Source organism: Tamandua tetradactyla, chromosome 10 (assembly GCF_023851605.1).
Source record: "Tamandua tetradactyla isolate mTamTet1 chromosome 10, mTamTet1.pri, whole genome shotgun sequence".
NCBI classification, from domain to species: domain Eukaryota; kingdom Metazoa; phylum Chordata; class Mammalia; order Pilosa; family Myrmecophagidae; genus Tamandua; species Tamandua tetradactyla.
The window spans coordinates 94,845,813-94,864,566 of record NC_135336.1 but is presented as its reverse complement, the minus strand read 5'-3'; the positions used below and the strand labels follow the sequence as shown (position 1 = coordinate 94,864,566).

The 18,754-nt window shown below is 41.5% G+C and overlaps 1 protein-coding gene across 1 annotated transcript; it reads left to right on the top strand.

The window, feature by feature from the left end:
- Positions 1-231: 231 nt before the first annotated feature.
- On the top strand, positions 232-5,897 carry SMIM34 (small integral membrane protein 34). Its single transcript, XM_077117503.1, has 2 exons — positions 232-274; positions 5,527-5,897. Exons 1-2 carry the CDS (start codon positions 232-234, stop codon positions 5,895-5,897), a joined length of 414 nt encoding a protein of 137 aa, XP_076973618.1.
- Positions 5,898-18,754: the final 12,857 nt, after the last annotated feature.

Below are 18,754 nucleotides of genomic sequence, written 5' to 3'. Positions count from 1 at the left end.
AGTTAAATCTCCTTACAAAGAGGCCTGGACTCAGGGGTATGGCAAATAGAAGATCCATTCCTCACAGCTTGGCCCTTGAGCCCATTCCCCATTGACCCCTGAGGGAACCAGGTGGCCATGCCACTCAGGTGTGTCCTGCAGGTGTGTCCTCAGGCCTGTTCCTTTCCTGCCCCGGGGGGTTTCTTCATCCAGGACACAGTCTGAGAGGAAGCGGGTGAGTTTCCTCTGATGATGGGTCTCCGCCACACCTGGCCCTCTGCCACGCCCGTGACAGGTGCAGAACAGGGGAATTCAGGAAGCTTCCAGGCTATAAGCTGGTGAGCCAGTCTCAGGCAGAGCTCCCACCACTGCCAGCCTGAAGGAATGCAGGAGAGCTGGAGACTCCCTGGGACTGGGACGTTTAAAAAACGTCTTCTGCGATAGCCCTTTTAACAAGCCAGTGCCAGGAAGTTCTTTTAGTCTTGACCAACAGAAGACATAGACTTGGAGCCCCAGATTAATTGAATGAGAGAAAATTCATCCACTCACTCTCTGCTAAGTTTCTGTTTGATACTGGCCTAAAATTCTTGGCGTATCATGTTACTCCCTGCTCAGGAACTCAGTGCAGGACAACTATGACTATTTGCAAGGAGAAAGGAGTTGTCTTTTAATCATCTCTTTCCACGGCAGCTGTTAAAACTTGCCTCCCCAAGGGAAACCGGCCAAGGAAAAGACCACCCAGGGAATGTAAGTATTCTGCTATGATGCCAGGAGGGGCAGTCCCAGAGCTACTCATGTATTTCACATCAGTAAGTTACAAGTACAAAATGTCACAGACAAAAATGTTTCTCTCTTTTGCAGAACGTGTTTATCCATTGAGATATAACCTAAATCACTTATATCTTTTTTTAAAAAAGAAAGGTGAAGTACAATGTATCGCAATCATTCATTCATATTGTGGGTTTCTTTCCTTTGGAAAATGGGCTGGTTTTAAAATGACTTATTGTTCTGTATTGGGTTCTTCACTGATGTATTTTATATGTATTTATATATATCACATCATTCTATAACAATTTACAGAAATTTCTCTGATTTCATATATGTATCCTGAGTTCAAATGAGTTATCTTGCCTTAAAGTTAATCTTCTTGTTGGGTTGGTTTGATTTTTAATAATTGTGAACCTCCCTCCCCCCATTCTTACTTACTTCAAGGTCTCAAACAATCCTACTGACAATGGTACCTAATTTATGATTTTTTTTTATTATTGATGATTTTTTTTTCATTTTCTGTTTTTTCTTCTTTATTATTATTGACCAATTTTACAAAATTCAATCTGTTCATTTATCCTGGACTTTGTCATATATGGTCTTTGAATTATTTTAAATAGTTCTTCCCTTCATCAAAATTTTGGGATCCTCTTATTTTGGCAACTAAATATAAATAAAAAATTGGCATCTTACATTAGCAATATGAACTAGCAAAAAAAAAAAAAAAAAAAGAAGCATCAAACATGAAGCCCTTATTGAGAACCTTTAATCCACCCAGCAGGCTATGGAAATTAACCTATGATATCTCTGAATACATTCCTATTCACATGGAGCAAGAAAAGGGGATTTGAACCAGTAAAGCTCAACTGGAAAACGTTTAATAGGATTCAGTACTATTTCTCTGGTTTTCATTGTTTTATTTTCCTCACTGGCTTCCCCAGTAGAGTAAGAAGTTTTGAATCAAACAGCAATTGAGAGCTTAATTCCCTGGTTTTGCCAGAGCCCAAAGCTCTACTATTTACCTAGAGGCACTTCACCAAGGAGAACAGAAAAATGTTATCTTGTGCTCTTTCATTTTTAAATTAATTTCTTTTATAAAGTAAAAACGCATGGCACAAAAGGGCATATAGGCAAACATAAATTTCTTTCTGCTTGTCTTCTTCAAAGGTGCCAACAGGTAGCAATTTCTTGCATATCCTCTTGAATATATTCTTTACATATATACACTACAAGAAATTAAATGCCTCCCCCTTTTTTATTCTAATGGTTATGTACTGTATGCTATGTTGGTTAGCTTACTCTTCACTTATTTGTATTTAGTACCTAAAAAGCTCACTTAAAAATTTTTTTTAACATTCTTTTATTGTGAGATAGAACATATGCACAAAAAAAGAAATAAAATTTAAAGTACATTTTAACAAGTAGTTATAGAACAGATTTCAGAGTTTGGTATGGGTTACAGTTTAGCAACTTCAGGTTTTTCCTTTGAGCTTCTCCAAGACACTGGAGACGGAACAGAAATGTCAATATAATGATTCAGTAGTCATACTTATTTGTTAAACCATATCTTCTCTGTTATAACTCCTCCTTTGATCTTTTTCCCAGTCTTTAGGTATATTTGGGTTATGCCACTTCTAACTTTTTCATGTTGAAAATATGGGATGGGGGAAGGAACTGGTTGATGTTCTTGGAGAGACTGGCACCTCTGGGTTTCAGGATTTATCTGGTCTGGAAACCATCTGAAGGTTTTAGGTTTCTGAAATGTAAACCTAGTTGCGTAAAACTTTTGTAGAATCTCAGATAGAGTCCTGGGTGTTTTTTAGGTTTAACAGAAATGATCTTGGTTGGGAGTTGGCAAACTGTGGCGATTAGCAATATGTAGCTGAAGCTTGTCTAAGAGTAGTCTCCAGAATAGCCTCTGTACTCTATTTGAACTCTCTTAGTCACTGATACCTTATTTTGCTACATTGCTTTTCCCCTTTTTGGTCCAGAAGACATTGTTGATCCTACGGTGTCAGGATCAGACTTATCCCTGGGAGTTATGTCCCACATTGTCAGGGAGACTGTCACCCCTGAATGTCATGTCCTATGTAGGGGGGAGGACAATGGTTTTCCTTGAAGAAAATTCATTACTTTTCAAGGCTGCATTATATTCCACTGTATGAAATCTGCAAAACTCATTTAAGCAGCCCCCAATTGATGCTATTTAGACTGCCCCAAGCTATTGAAGCAATGCTACAATGACCAACCTTGTATCCTTGAGGATACATCCTTTTCAACACATTCTAGAGTATCTTCCAGATAAATTCTTAGAGGTTGAATTGCTGAGTCAAAGGTAAGCACATTTGTGATACTGCTAGCTCTTATCTGCATGCCCGCCATATGGTTGAATGCAGATGCACTTTTACTGGCAATTCAGTCAGGGCTGGACAACCCCACAGACTTATTCACCTGGAGTATTCTGAAATATCGTGAGTTTGCAAACACAATAGATAAAAAAAATTATGTTATTCTAGTTTTAATTTGCATTTCTCTTTTTATAAATTACGTGGAGAATCTTTTTGCATGTTCAAGGTCAATCTCCTTTTCTTTGACCTGTTTTTCCATGTCCTTTTGCACATGCTTCTACTGTTTTTGCATTTCTCTTACAGAACTGAAGGCTATTAAGAAAATTAGCCTTTTGTGGTATAAATTAGATTATTCTCCAAATTATTCAATTATCTTGTGGCTTTATGGTATTTTTACTACGAAATGAAATTTTTAAATTTTTGTGTAGAGTTTAATTGAACAATATTTTCTTTTTGCGCTTCTAGATTTTTGTGTTATGCCTAGAAAGGATATCACATTCTGAAAAAAATAAAGGTAAAAAATCTGCCGTGCCTTTTTCTAGTACATTTGTTTCACTTTTTTAAGTTAAAACCTTTGATTCATTAGACTGTGTTTGGACACAAGCTGAGAGATAAGGAGCCAACTCTAGCGTGTCCCAATACCACTTACTAAATAATCCATCTTTTCTCTACCGATCAGAAACGGCTCTTTATTATCTACCACATTCCAATTTCCAACCTACTCATGGTGTTTTATTTTTTTTTCTGCTGATCTACCTGTCTGTGTGCCAGTATCACATTTTATTTATGTTGAAGTTTTACATATGGTAGTTTTATAATATATTTAAGTTTCTGGCTGATTTAGTTTCCATCTGTAACTCTTTTTTTTTTTTCCTCAGATTTTTCCTATTTGGTCTTGACAGTTTATTTTTCTATTTAAACCTGAGAAATCATATGCCTATTTCACAAATAAATCTTACCAATATCTTTTTTAAAAAATATTTTTATTGAAAAATCTTTACACACATACAGTCCATCAGGGTGTACAGTCAACAGCTCACAATATCATCACATAGTTGTGCATTCATCACCATGATCATTTTTAGAACATTTGCATCACTCCGGAAAAAGAAATAAAAAGAAAAAAATTCATACATCCCATACACCTTACCCTTCCCTCTCATTGACACTAGTATTTCAATCTACCCTATTTATTTTACCCCTTATCCTCCCTATTATTTATATCTTTTTTAGCCATGTTTTTTATTCATCTGTCCATACCCTGGATTAAAGGAGCCTCAGACACAAGTTTTTCACAATCACAGTCACATTATAAAAGCGGTATCATTATATAATCCTCTTCAAGAATAAAAGCTACTGTCACACAGCTCTACAGTTTCAGGTGCTTACCTCCAGCCATTCCAATAAACCATAAATTAAAAAGGAATATCTATATAATGCATAAGAATAACCTCCAGGATAACCTCTTGGCTCTGTTTGAAATCTCTCAGCCACTGAAACTTTATTTTGTCTAATTTCTCTCTTGCCCCTTTTGATCAAGAAATTTTTCTTAATCCCATGATGCTGGGTCCCAGAGAATCTCTCTTAGTTCTGTTCCATGTTGCCAGGGAGATTTACAACCCTGGGAGTCATGTCTCATTTAGGGAGGAGGGCAGTGAGTTCACCTGCCAAGTTGGCTTAGAGAGACAGGCCACATCTGAACAACAAAAGAGGTTCTCTGAGGGTGACTCTTAGGCCTAGTTTTAAGTAGGCTTAGCCTATCCTTTGCAGGAATAAGTTTCATAGAAGTGAACCCTAAGATCAAGGGCCCAGCCTATTGATTTAGTTGTCACCACTGCTTGCAAGAATTATCAGGAATTCCCCAAATGGGAAGTTGAGTTTTTCCTCCTTTTGCCCCAGCCCCACAAGGGGACTTTGCAAATTCTATTTTATTCTCTGCCCAAATTATTCTAGGATATATCAGAGCATCATTCTAACCTGTAAAATCAATAAGATCTCATACCCTACTCAAGATTCTATGCACTGGGTGGGCCATGGTGGCTCAGCAGGCAGAGTTCTCACCTGCCATGACAAAGGTTGGGGTTCGATTCTCAGTGCCTGCCCATAAAATAAAAAAAAGATTCTATGTACTTATCTTACTGATTTCTTTTATTGCAATTGTGTTAATCATATAGGTTATTTTAAATATAATCATCATCTTTATGAGGTTATATCTTCTATTCAAAAACTTGGCGTTTTGAACATTATTAGTTTTTAAAAATATATATTGACATATATGTGGTTAGGTTCTTGGCTATCAACAGTGAAAGGCTCTTTAGCAGTCCCATTAGTTTGGCCAGCCAATGCTCAGCCCAGGATGTAGGGTCTCATCTGGGCCTCTTTGTTTCTCAGTGATCCAGTGGAGTCCTCAGAGGGCCCCAACCACACCTAGACCCGTGCTTTCCTGTGGTGCCTGCTGAGAACCACATGGAGGGAAAGAATGGCACCAACTCTACCAGGGCCCTGAAGCTTCCAGATGGGACTAGTGCTGCCTGGTACATCCTCACCATCATCGGCATCTATGGGGTGATTTTTCTCCTCCGGTTGGCCAGCAACATCCTCAGGAAGACTGATAAGTCCTTGGAGGATATTTATTACTCAAACTTGACCTCTGAACTCAAAATGAAAGGGCTCCAGAGCAAGACAGCCAAATGTCCCACATTGACCATTAGCAACAGAGCTGTCCTGGAGCCCAACCAGGCCAGTCTGGGGCTAAAGTATGGAGAGAGTGGGCTCCAAACCCAAACCCAAGGGATCCCTTGAAAGTTGAGGCAAGTAAGCCATCAAAGGGGAGGCCCCAACCTTCCTGCAGTGGGTGCTGTTTTGAGTTTACTTGGAACCTTGAGAGAGGAGTCAAGTCCTTGGGTGGGGGGTAGAGGAGAATCCCTGAGCCTAGGACACTTCCAGCTGATAAGGGTATGAGTGAAATCTGTATCCTAATTCCTTCCTAGACTTCCTGGTAGCTTAACAGGAGTGAGCATGGCAGCAGCTTCCAACCACACTCTCCCTTCACTAAAAAAGCCTGTGTGCCTCTGGGAAGGGCATGGGGCATCAATAGAACAGATTAGATTCCAAAACTGAGACCTTGGATCTCAGAGGAAGCCAAGACTCAGTCGCTTGTCATAGAAAGGAGGCTGAATTTGGAGACAAACGATCTGGGTTAAAATTCAATTTATTGCAGGGAGGGAAGTGGTCACATAAACTTAGCATATCTAGTGAAGAACATGAAATGTGTGGGCTGATCCAAAGGCCCATTTCCTTCTAAGGATTCTGACTCTAATTTTGGACCAAAATTGTTATCAGAATAAGCCAGGAATTCTTCTTCAGGGAGAGAGTAGATTAATGAAAACAGCATGGACTTTGGAGTAAAAAGAACCAGACTCTTGTTTGCATTTAATTTGTGTCCACTTTTATGTCTTTGCACATACCTCTTAAAACCACTCAGGATCATAGTTTCTGTATAGGTAAAATGAGAATAATAATGCCAGTTCTACCAACTTTACAAAATAGATAAGATTTCATCAGATCCTGCATATGAATGCATTTTGAAAAGTAAAATAAGTATGTAAATATAAGCCTTGTGGTGGTGGTAGTGGTTGATGTTGATGGTGGTGGTGATGGTTGATGCTGATGGTGGTGGTAGTGGTTGATGCTGATGGTGGTGGTGATGGTTGATGTTGGTGGTGGTGATGGTTGATGTTGATGGTGGTGGTAGTGGTTGATGCTGATGGTGGTGGTGATGGTTGATGCTGATGGTGGTGGTGATGGTTGATGCTGATGGTGGTGGTAGTGGTTGATGCTGATGGTGGTGGTGATGGTTGATGTTGATGGTGGTGGTGATGGTTGATGCTGATGGTGGTGGTAGTGGTTGATGCTGATGGTGGTGGTGATGGTTGATGCTGATGGTGGTGGTGATGGTTGATGTTGACGGTGGTGGTGATGGTTATGTTGAGGGTAATGCCGGTGCTTGATGTTGATGATTGTTGGTCATGCTTGATGTTGAAGGCTGTGGGGATGTTATAGTGGAATGAGAAACTCCCAGTCCACTGGCAATTTCTAAGCAGTGGCTGGGTTACCTTGTTCTACAGGAGAATCCATCTGCAGAACTGGTGATGAACAACACTGAATGAAGTCCATGAGATTCAGATTTTAGATATAGACAGAATAGATCCTGCTTAGGGTTTGTTACATCAGACATCATATGACTCCCTCAGCTGTTTCACAAATGTCCATTACTTATATGCTTGTCTCTGCCTAAAAAAAAGATATGATATTGTCTGATGACTGGTTAAGTTAGGAGAGATTGTGGTTAACTGAATTTTTGCAATGGCTGTCAGCAAGCAAAAAGAAAAATTACATTTTTTAACCAATGTCTATGAAGTTCATCCAGTTGGGAATATGGCTACATCCTGGGGATAAAAATATCTTGTTTGCTGGCCTGCAGAAAGTAGTCTGCAACTAGCTCTATGATTTCATAAAGAATTAAAACAAAAAAACATGAAAAAAAATTAAAGCCAAATTTTGTTTTTTGGAACGTGAGATCTACTTTCAAGTATTATTTTTTTTCTCATATTTTTCACATCATAATCACCCCACAAGTTGGAAACCAAAGTGTTAGTCTGTTTATACAGTTTAGGCTTGGTGGGTGGGCCACAGTGGCTCAGCAGGCAGAGTTCTCACCTGCCATGCCAGATACCCAGGTTCAATTCCCGGTGCCTGCCCATGTGAAAAAAAAAACAAAACATTTAAGGCTTGGCTTTATTCTTATGTTTTAGATGCTTACAGGACAGGCACGAAATATAATCTGCAGTGGATAAGAAGCATTAAAATTGAAGTGAAAGGGTATCACTTTGAATAAAAGGCTGAGTGACATGCTTAAGGGTTCTGTCTTCACACAGAAGCTTTGAGCAACCAGCAAGAACTGACAGAAACACCTTTCTAAAATCTCCAAAAGAGGGCAGGTCACTACAGCTTAGCAGGCAGAATTCTCCCCTGCCATCCCATAAACCTTGGTTCAATTCCTGGCGCCAGACCATGTAAAAAAAAAAAAAGAAAGAAAATCTCCAAAAGTTTGTTAAAGAATAACAGTAACAGAGTAAGTAAGGAATCAAGAATTAGGCCACTTTAAAGTGGTAGGAGCTCCTGACACACAAGGCTGGCCCTTCCCCACTACTCACTAGCTTGGCATGGAGCTAATCCACACTCCCAGTGCAAATTCCTGGCCCAGGTTATGGAGGGAACAGAGTAACTCTTGTGCACATACTGAGAGCATATATGTCTGGTCCAATCTCTCTGGGGGTAGCCTGAGGGACTGCTTTCCCAATACTTGTCCTGTATGTAGAAGGCAGCTCACCATGCTCTCCTACAGAATGCTATGGGAAAGCAGTTAAGTTGCGTTACCTGGATCAAGGGATTGCTGGCTGTAGGATATATAGTGCAGTGCCCCAGGGCCATGAAGGAACTATTTCCTAGAGAAGAAGGGACATTCATATCTTTGCAAATGGGGGAATTCCTAGGACCATGCACATGGCCAAGACAAGAGGGATGCACAGAAGAGACCAGGTGGATCCTTAAACCTTGGCCTAGATCTACTCCCCAAACTTATTGTACGGATAAGTCCTAAAGGAGAACACTACACACAGGTCAATCTACAAACACTAAGAAAAGTGTTTTCTTTTTTTATCTTTATCTTTTGTTGTTGTTGTTATTGTTAGCTCCTGGCATTCAAGGAAAGGTCTCTCATAACAGTAGCTGGATACAAGTTTAAGGAACAGATAACCCAAACTCTAAATTCCAGTGATAACACACTAAAATATCAAAATATCTAGATTTCAACAAAAGATTACAAAACATACAAAGAAATATTAAATGATGCCTCAGGCAAAGGAAAAGGTTAAAGTATTAGAAACCATCAATGAGGAGGATCAGACCTAGGACATTCCAAAAACTTTTAAAAGTGGTCCTAAACACGCTCAATTTGCTAAAGAAACATGGACAAAGAACTAAAGAAAATCAGGAAAACAATAGATGAATTCGAAGAGAATAGAAATAGAGATGGAAATTACCAATAGGAACCAAACAGCTGAAGATCACAGTAACAGAAATAAAAAATTCCCAAGAGGGATTTATCAGCAGATTCAAGCTGGCAGAAGAAAGAATCAGTGAACGTGAAGATAAGACAATTGAAATCACCCAGTCTGAGGAACATAAAGAGGAAAGAATAAAGAAAAATGAACAGAGCCTGAAGACCCTGTGGGACACCACCAAGCATGCAATATGGGAGTCCCAGAAGGAGAAGAAATAAAGAGCCAGAGAGAATATTCAAAGATATAATGGCAGAAAACTCCCCAAATTTAATGAAAAACATGAATACGCACACCCAAGATGCTCAAAAAACTTCAAAGGGTGTAAACACAAAAGACCCACATCACACCATGTTCTCAACAGACTGCCAAATGGCAAAGATAAAGAGAGAATTCTGAAAGCTGAAAGAAAAGTGACCTATCGTATACAAGGGTGCCTCAATAACTTTAAGCCTTGATTTCTCATTGGAAGCCATGTAGGCAAGAAAGCAGTGAGAAGACATTTTTAAAGTATTGAAAGCAAAAAATTGTTAACCAAGAATTCTGTATCCAGTAAAACTGTCTTTCAAAACAAGAGGGAGGAATTAAGACTTCCTAGATAAACAAATGCTAAGGGGCTTTGTCACCATAGACCAGCCTTACAAGAAATGCTAAAGGGAATTCTGCAGGATGAAAGTAAAGGACACTAGTCAGTTGACTAAAGCCATGAAGAAATAAAGATCTCTAGTAAAAATAATCACATGGGTAAATATGAATACCAGTACTATTGTATTTTTTATTTGTGACTCCACTTTTTACCTCCTATAGATCTAAAAGACAAATGCCTAAAATTTAAGGATAAATAAATGGTTTGGGGTTCATATCATATGAAATTTGTGACAAAGCACATAAATGTGGGGGGTCAGAGGAGTATAAGAACATAGTTTATGTTTGCTATTGAAATGGTCAAGTTGGAGTCAAAGCAAACAAGATTGTTATGGATTTAGGATGTTAAATGTAAGTCCTATGGCTAACACAGAGAAAATATCAGAGAACATACAAACTCACAGAGACAGAAGCAGAGTACAGGTTATCAGAGGCAGGGGGCAGGAGCAATGGGGATTTCATGCAAAATGAGGATAGGGCTTCAGTTTGGCATGAAAGGAAAGTTCCAGTAACGGATGGTGGTGAGGGTAATGCAATATTGTGAATATGATTAATCCCACTGAATGGTGTGCTTGGGAGGGACAGATATACAATGTATATAGTTTTCCACAATTCAAAAGAAAAACTGAAGAGATAATGACAATTAAATGCAATACATGAGATCTAATAATGGAGGAGAAAAGGCTCAAAAGGACATTATCGGGCAGGCAATGGTGGCTCAGTGGCAGAGTTCTCACCTTCCATGCCAGGAGACCTGGGTTCGATTCCTGGAGCCTGCCTATGCACGCCCCCCCCCCCCCAAAAAGGACATTATTGGGTCATAAGAAAAATTGAAATATAGAATGTAAAATTTATATCAACATTAAATTTCTTGAACTTGATAACTTCACTTAAGATGATTATATAAGTGAATGTCCTTGCTTATAGGAAATGTTCATGGAAGTATTATGTGTTCAAGAAACATGATGCATGCAATCTGCTCGTAAATGTTCAGAAAAATAGATAAGATGATAGAAAGATGATGATAGATATAGATAGATGACAGAAAGATATAGAATGATATGGCAAAGGTAGCAAAATGTTAAAATAGGTAGATCCAGGTATCTTGGGTGAGGTATGTTGGATTTCTCTGTATGGAGTATGCTTATGTTTGCAAGTGTCCTGTAAGGTTGAAATTATTTCAAAATAAAAAGTTTAAAAAATTTGGAGTGAAAGGTCTGATCTTGAGTAGGTTTGGGGGCAGGAAGAGTTAGTTGGTACAATGCTAACTTGTTGGTTGCCTCCCTATAATGCATTTTCCCCTTTCCTAAGCCAGCAGTTCCTAGTTTGCATGTGGGGATCCATGTGCCTTCAGGGAAGCTTAAACTACCTCTAGTTCAAAGGTTGGAATAAGAGACCAAGGCTAATCCAATAAGTACATTCCCTTACCTCCCACACTGGCCTCAGTGACTGGATCCAAGATGGACATGTGACCTAAGCAAGCAGACGTGATCAGAATAACCTTAAAAACATAAAGGAGAATTCTGGAACACAAAACCTCTCTTTTGCTCTGCATGGTGTTAAATGAAGATCTGAGCCTGAAATTACAGGAACCATTTTGCCACCGTGAATGACACAGCTTGTGAGCAAATGCCAACATGGAGGAGAGCAGAGCTGAAAAAATTACAACGAAATTCAGCTGGAATCATGATCAAACTGTCCAGAGCTGACTTTGCCACTGGATTTTGACAGTTTGTGAGTCAGTAAATTCCCTTTAAGTCCACTGGAGCCAGGTTTTCTGTCCCCTGAAACCAAAAATATCCTAAATGATTCCACTGATTAATATTTTCCTGAAGGAAGTAGGCCTTGAAGGGGAATTTGAAAAGGAGAGAGATGTGATGTGGTATTTGGGAAGTTGGGGTCATTCCTTCCATGAATATTTTTATATTTATAGTATTTTTATATTTACGGGAAAATAAATCCATTATTTTTATTTTTATTTTTTTTTACATGGGCAGGCACCGGGAATCAAACCCGGATCCTCTGGCATCACAGGCAAGCATTCTTGCCTGCTGAGACACCATGGCCCGCCCCAGTATGTTTCTTATGCCAGTCAAATGATCATTTATAAGGTTTCTCATTACTTGGCTTCTCAAAGAATATTTAATGAGATTTTGCCCATTTCCCTGTGACGTTTTGGAACAATATGTACCGCGAAAACATGCTCTTAAATTTAATCCAGTCTCATAGATGTGAACCCATTGTATGTAAGACCCTTTGATGAAGCTACTTCAGTTAAGGTAGGGCCCACCTCAGTCAAGATGGGTTTTATCATATTACTGGAGTCCTTTATAAGAGGATGAAATTAATTCAGACTGGGAGAGAGAAAACAAGCAGCTGAAATGGAACCCAGAAGAAAGGGGAGACAGGAGACTCCACCATGTGCCTTGCCATGTAACACAGGAACCAAGGATACCACTGGTCCAGAATACCACCGTCTTCGGGGACAAAGCATCATCTTGATGATGCCTTGATTTTGACATTTTCCTACCTCAAAACTATAAGCAAATAAATTCCATTGTTTTAGCCAACCCATTACATAGTATTTGCTTATACACCTTAGAAAATCAAAATATCCCCAACTCCCAACTCTGTAAATAAACTGCCATGAACTCCAAGGCAGGGTCTGTCACTTTAGAGATATGGTCAGGAACTACCCCCAAAGGTATTTCCTAAGGATAAAAATCCACCATCTTTCTATTATCATCTAGACACTGCTCAATGAGCTCCAAGGACACATCTCCAGGCCATCTAACTAATGACTAATCCAAATTCATCTACTGCCTGGTGAGCTGGTCTGAGAGTTTGTCTGGGAAGTGTGTCCTTGGATGGGAACTTGACCTACGTAGTCTCCATTTTAAGCAGAATTGGTAGGAAACAATCTTAAGGATGCTGAATGTTTTGTGCAAATCCCTCAAATCTAAAATGCCCAAGCTCAGAGCAATTAATCGCTCTCTCTGCCAACCCCATGTCCTTGGGCCAAATAAAGAAGATGGGCACACTGTGAAGTGTCAGTTAAATACGAACAAATGCGTAGTCTCTCAAGTCTTTTTTTCTCTTAAAAAAAATTATAATTACATCACACCAAACAATGTGGCTGAGTCAATTATAATTTTATTTAAAGTGGGTGTGGCCCAATCACTTGAGGATTGGTAATCTTGATTTCATTTGATAAAAACCCTGGTACCACCAGCCATGGATATCCAGAAGAAGCCATTCCTAGATGTGGCTAACTGGATCCATTCTGTGTCGGTTTTAAATAATATCCATTTCAGAAGAAAACCTTTATCTCTTCTTACCCCCCAATCTTGAGAGGAGCTACCTATAGGGACAGAGGAAGAGAAGGTGTCTGGAATTCTGGGAACCAACGTGCTCTGTTCTTGACAGAGACCATGGTTAGTGGAATGTGCAAATCTCATAACTACCCTCAGAATCAAAAACTAGTCCTGTGGTGTGCCCATCTTCTTTATTGGGCTCTGATTCTTGTAGCTTGTCCTGATTGTGCAGACTTCTATTTGAACAGATTTACACCAACTCACTCTTCAAATAAAGTTAGAATTCCATTCATAACAGCAGAGACCAATTCTACCTAACTTCTGCAACAACACAGAAAAGAAGAAGGCAACTGAAGTAGCTTACAGAATCAAATGACACAGCTCACTGAGGCCTCCGGAAGGAGAGGGGTCAGGCCAATCTGAGGTTCTCACTCAGTAACTCCAACTGAAGAGCCTTTTCTCTAAGATCCTCTGAGAAATTGACTCAGTTCCGCCATCTCTCTCTTTGTGCCTCTGCTTAAGTTTCAAGTTCCAGGGAGAGACCAATGTACAACAGGTGCCTATCACTTGGACCATCACTGAGGGTGGGCAGCTCTGATGGGCCACAGCTGGGTCATGGGCTCTGTGCTGGCATGAAACTATTATGTACCCCCTGATAAGCCATGCTTTAATCCTGATCCAATTTTGTGGGGGCAGCTGTTTCTTTTAATCCTTGATTTAATATTGTAGTGTGGGAAATTTTGATTAGATTATCTCCACAGAGATGTGGCTTGCCAAATTGTGAGTGTGGTCTTTTGATTAGATGGACATGTGACTCTACTTATTCAAGGTAGATCTTGATTAGTTTACAAGGGTCTTTAAAAGGGAAAACATTTTGGAGAAACCTCAGATTCAGATGCTTGGGGAACAGTTGCTTCAGTGCTGACAGAGACACGGATGTCTGGAGATGCTTGGAGTGCCAACAGAGAGAGCAGAGGCCTAGACGTGGGCAGGGAGCCAGCAGACATTGCCATGTGCCTTCATATGAGATGCTAAGCAAGCCAGAACCCAGAGTTGTATCCCGGAGAGGCTAAATGAAGGCCCACAGATGCTGAGAGAGGAAAATACTGGCACTGGAAGCTGGAAGCAATGAACTGGAAACAGGGACCAGCAGATGCTAACCACGTACTTTCCCAGATCAGCCTCCCTTGAGCCAAGGTATCTTTCTCTAGATGCCTTAGTTTGGACATATTTATGGCCTTAGAATTGTAAACTTGTAACTTATTAAATGCCCTCTTAAAAGCCATTCCACTTCTAGTATATTGCTTTCTGGTAGCCTTAGCAAACTAATATATGCTCCCTCATGTGACCAGCTCACTGGTTGGGGGTGCATAGCCCAGGGTGCATGGTGCATCTGGCAGGGAACAACGCTCAGAGGCAGGCAGGGTATTTGGAGCTGTGGTAGTTAGATTTCGTTGTCAACTTGGCCAGGTGAAAGCATGCAGTTCTGTTGCCGTGGACATGAGCCAATGGTACGTGAACCTCATCTGTTGCTCATTACATCTGCAGTTGGCTAGGAGGCATGCCTGCTGCAATGAATGATGTTTGACTTAATTGGTTGGGGCTTAAATGAGAGAGCTCAACATAGCACAGCCCAAGCAGTTCAGCATACTTCATCTCAGCACTTGCAGCTCAGCCCAGGCCTTTGGGAAAGGAATCACCCTGGGGAAAGTGGCTGGAACCCAGAGGCCTGGAGAGAAGGCCAGCAGAGATCGACCTGTGCCTTCCCACGTAAGAAAGAATCTCAGATGAAAGTTAGCTGCCTTTCCTCTGAAGAACTAATGAAATAAATCCCCTTTTATTAAAAGCCAATCCGTCTCTGGTGTGTTGTATTCTGGCAGCTAGCAAACTAGAACAGGCACCCTTTAAGTTCTCTTTACATCCTCTTTAGCTTCCTAAGGTTGATACAACTACAGACATAAAACAACAGAAATTTATTGTCTCAGTTCTGGGGGTAGTTCTGTAGGGCCCTAAGAGCCAAGATGGAGGTGAGAAAGATGGTGGTTATGTGAGCATAGGATGGGGGGCAGGTGACCCTTATGGGACAAACAGCCTTAACCAAACTTATAAGACCATGGGACACTTTTTTCATAAATCACTTTTTTGATTGCCTGGAATTAATGCTCAGCTCGGGTCAAGTTCTACTACAATAAAATATTTGTCATAGAAACCAGGAGAAAGTGCCTGCATATTTCTGAGGCTTTTGGTTCTTTTTCATTTGTTTTAACTCTAGTTGTGTAAGGGAGGGCTTCAGGAGAACTCCCTATGACGTCAACAGTCAGGGAATCCAAGAGCCCAGCAAGGACCTGGGGATGTAATAAATGTCCCCTAGGGAGACAAACTCAGGAGGGATCATTGTTAGAAGTGGTTATGGCCTCTCCCAGGTTCTGCATAGACTCGAGCATATAAACATCCTGCTTACAAATTGGACAACTCCTCCAAGACCCGGTGGGCATGACCATGTCAGTGTGAGACAGAAGGATAGACTTCTTTATGATCTCTTTGTAACAGAGGCTTGGGACAATATAATGCACCAAAGTCAAAAAAAGGATTGATAAACCTCAAGGCAGAACATAAAAACTCAGGATATGGCAGGAAAAGATATTTATGTCATCAATCATCAGCATTAGCAACATAATTAGACACACTGGAAAATGTAATGAAGTAAAACCAACCAGCAGGATTGTTGTTGAGTTACCATTAAAAGTCATAAATGTCAAATTAAGCCACTTTATTTCTATGAAATGGATGTCTGTGTTGTTTTCTTGTGTGAACAAATCCTAAAGATCCCTGGAGAGTATTATTACTAGTGTAATTAGTATTTGCCTGGGTTGTGTGAGGCCCTGACACACACACCTTCTGCACTGAGCTGCCTGAAAGGTCCAAACCAGCACTTTCAGAGCACATCTCTTTATAGCACAGAGGGAGGCTGCTACTTTTACAAGCCAGGCAGGACCCTTGATCCCACACCACCTGCCAAGCAAACACACTTAACACAGAGTTATATTAGGACGTTTAATTAGCAGAAAACAAAGTGGGAGCCCAGCTTGAGCCCAGGCTCTAGCCCCTGCTGGGGCCAGACTTGCCTGAGCATGTGGTGGTGAGGTATTTTGCATGAAGGACTGAAGGCAGATCTCCTCATAGAGAAGGAGGAAATGCGGGGAAGTAAGTGTGGCCCACGCTCAAAACCTAAGTGTCCAGAAGTCCAAGCAGGAATCTTGAGGTTTACCCATGGATTGCTTAGGTCACATCCATACCTCCAAACCACAGCGATGAGCACTGGAGTGGAATGTGTTGATTGGCTTATGCCCAAAGCTGGAGTTGGTTGGCTTCCTCCAAAATAATCTGAGATGTGTGGGAGAGGCATGAACACCTGAACCAAATTCAGGGTGTTGCCTGGAAGGGGGAAGGGAAAACGCAAGTGGGTAGGCAACCACTGTCCACTAAAGGTGCAATTGGAAGGGACATGTATCAGTTAGTGTCCTCCAGAGAATCAGAGCTAACAGGATATATAAACACACATGATTTATTTCAAGGAACTGCCTCATGCAGTTGTTGGGGCTGTCAAGTGCCAGTACAAGTGATGTTGAAGTTTGAGTATGAAATCTGTACCTTAGACTCACCTGGAAGCTTGTAACAATCCCAGTGCCCAGGCCCTACCCAAGACCAACTCAACCAGAGCCTCTGAGCTTGGGGTTGAGCACCCCAGATGATACCTCAATGTACCTGGGTTGAGGACGGCTGTTCCAGGCAGAATCCTGAATCAGCTTGAAGCTTTTGGAGCTTTCTTTTCTCCCAGGCCAGAGGAGTCAGAGGTGCGAGTTTTGCCTCAGTCAAAGCAAGAAGTGAGCTGAGCAAGGCTGGAGGTAATTTGATAATTACTCTAATGATTCTAGTTCCTTCCCAGCAATGGGGAGCTGAGAATAACAGGGGAAGTGGGAGGTAGGAGGGCCCAGCGGGAAGTTGTCAGACTGTGCCAGGCCTGAGGTGAGGTAAACTGAACTCGAGGCCCTCCAACGTGGGTCGCAGGAATTTAAGAGTTAACACACGTGTGTGTGTGCACTCACACATGCAACACAGGCCACACACCACACACATCCACAGTCACAGATGTGCTACCACATTCACATGCACACATCTGTACATCCCCACAAGCAGGCACACAAACACACTCAACAACCACACACATATAAAAAGCTCACTCACACTCAGAGGCACATACATAAATCCACTCACACATACTCATGTATGCAGATATGCACACTCTCTCCCACCCCTACACACACACTTTTATATGTACAACCACAAGCATCTCTCTTGTTTTGCAAGAGAAAGACTGACTTTCAGGACGAATGGACCTCAGGCCATACCTGATTCAGTTTTCTCATTTCATACATGAGGAAAAGGAGGTATGGAGGGGAGCCAAGGATGGTGAAGAAGGCTCCTTGGTCTTGGTTGGGTCTCCTTAGTTCTAAAGAGTACGTTATGAGGATGTTTTTACAAAGGAATCTCTTTTGTTAAAAAAAAAAAAAGAGAGAGAGAGAGAGAGAGGAGGCTAGGGATTCTTCTCTGGGTTGGCAAGGAGAGGAGGGGGCACCTGTGTGCTCTCTTTCTAAGCAACTTGTCTCCCAAAAGGGGTGCTCCATGGGTTTGCCATGAGGAACAACTAAAATGCTGCATGGAAAGGGCCAGAGTATCCCCAGCACCAAGGGCTCAGAAACCTTGTTCTGTCCCCCCAATGCTGGCAGAGTGGGCCTCTGGGACCTCACCTTCCAGACCCATTTCAAAGGAAGTCCTCAACCACAGGCAAGTCTGGGGAGCACAAAAAACTTGCACAGGCTCACACACACAGAGGCTGGATTGTTCATGGAGTCACAAATAGGGGGTTCTTCTCAGCATTCTCCCACCCTATCCTCACCTTACCTCATATAGGAGGGGGTGTATGTTGGGAGAGGAGGGTAGGCGAGAGATGCCAGTATATGATGGGAGATCATACCACTTGTCTTGCAGAGGAAGGGGGAAAGAGGACGGTTCCACTGAGCAGAGAGAAGGGGGACCTGAACTGTCCCGAAGTCCAGGGTCAGATGTAGGCTCTTGGGGTTGGGGGAGTTGGGGGTCAGAAGCCCAGGGTCAGATGTAGGCTCCTTCCCTCAATGTCTCCTAGGACAGTGGCTTGGGAGTGCACTTTGTTGGGCTGGACCCTGGCTTCAAGGCTCTTAGCTCCAGCAAAGACTCTAGTGCCCTGGGTGACAGGATAGTGAGGACTGGGATCCCAGAACTCCTTGGCAGGTACCCATGGGCAGCAGCATGGAAGAAGGTCCTCAGTGCTGGCCTCAGGAGCAGGATCAAGGGGCCCCAATAATATCTGAGCCCAGCGGGCTTTGATATAAATGACACAAATAATGGTGCTGTGTCCCACATGCCTGAATTTGTGGAATAAGACTCACACCGGCCACATGTATATACATATATATCAAGGCATGCGACCACTGTCATCGATTTTTTTTTGGTGCAACTAGTTTATAGATGCTCCCCTTTG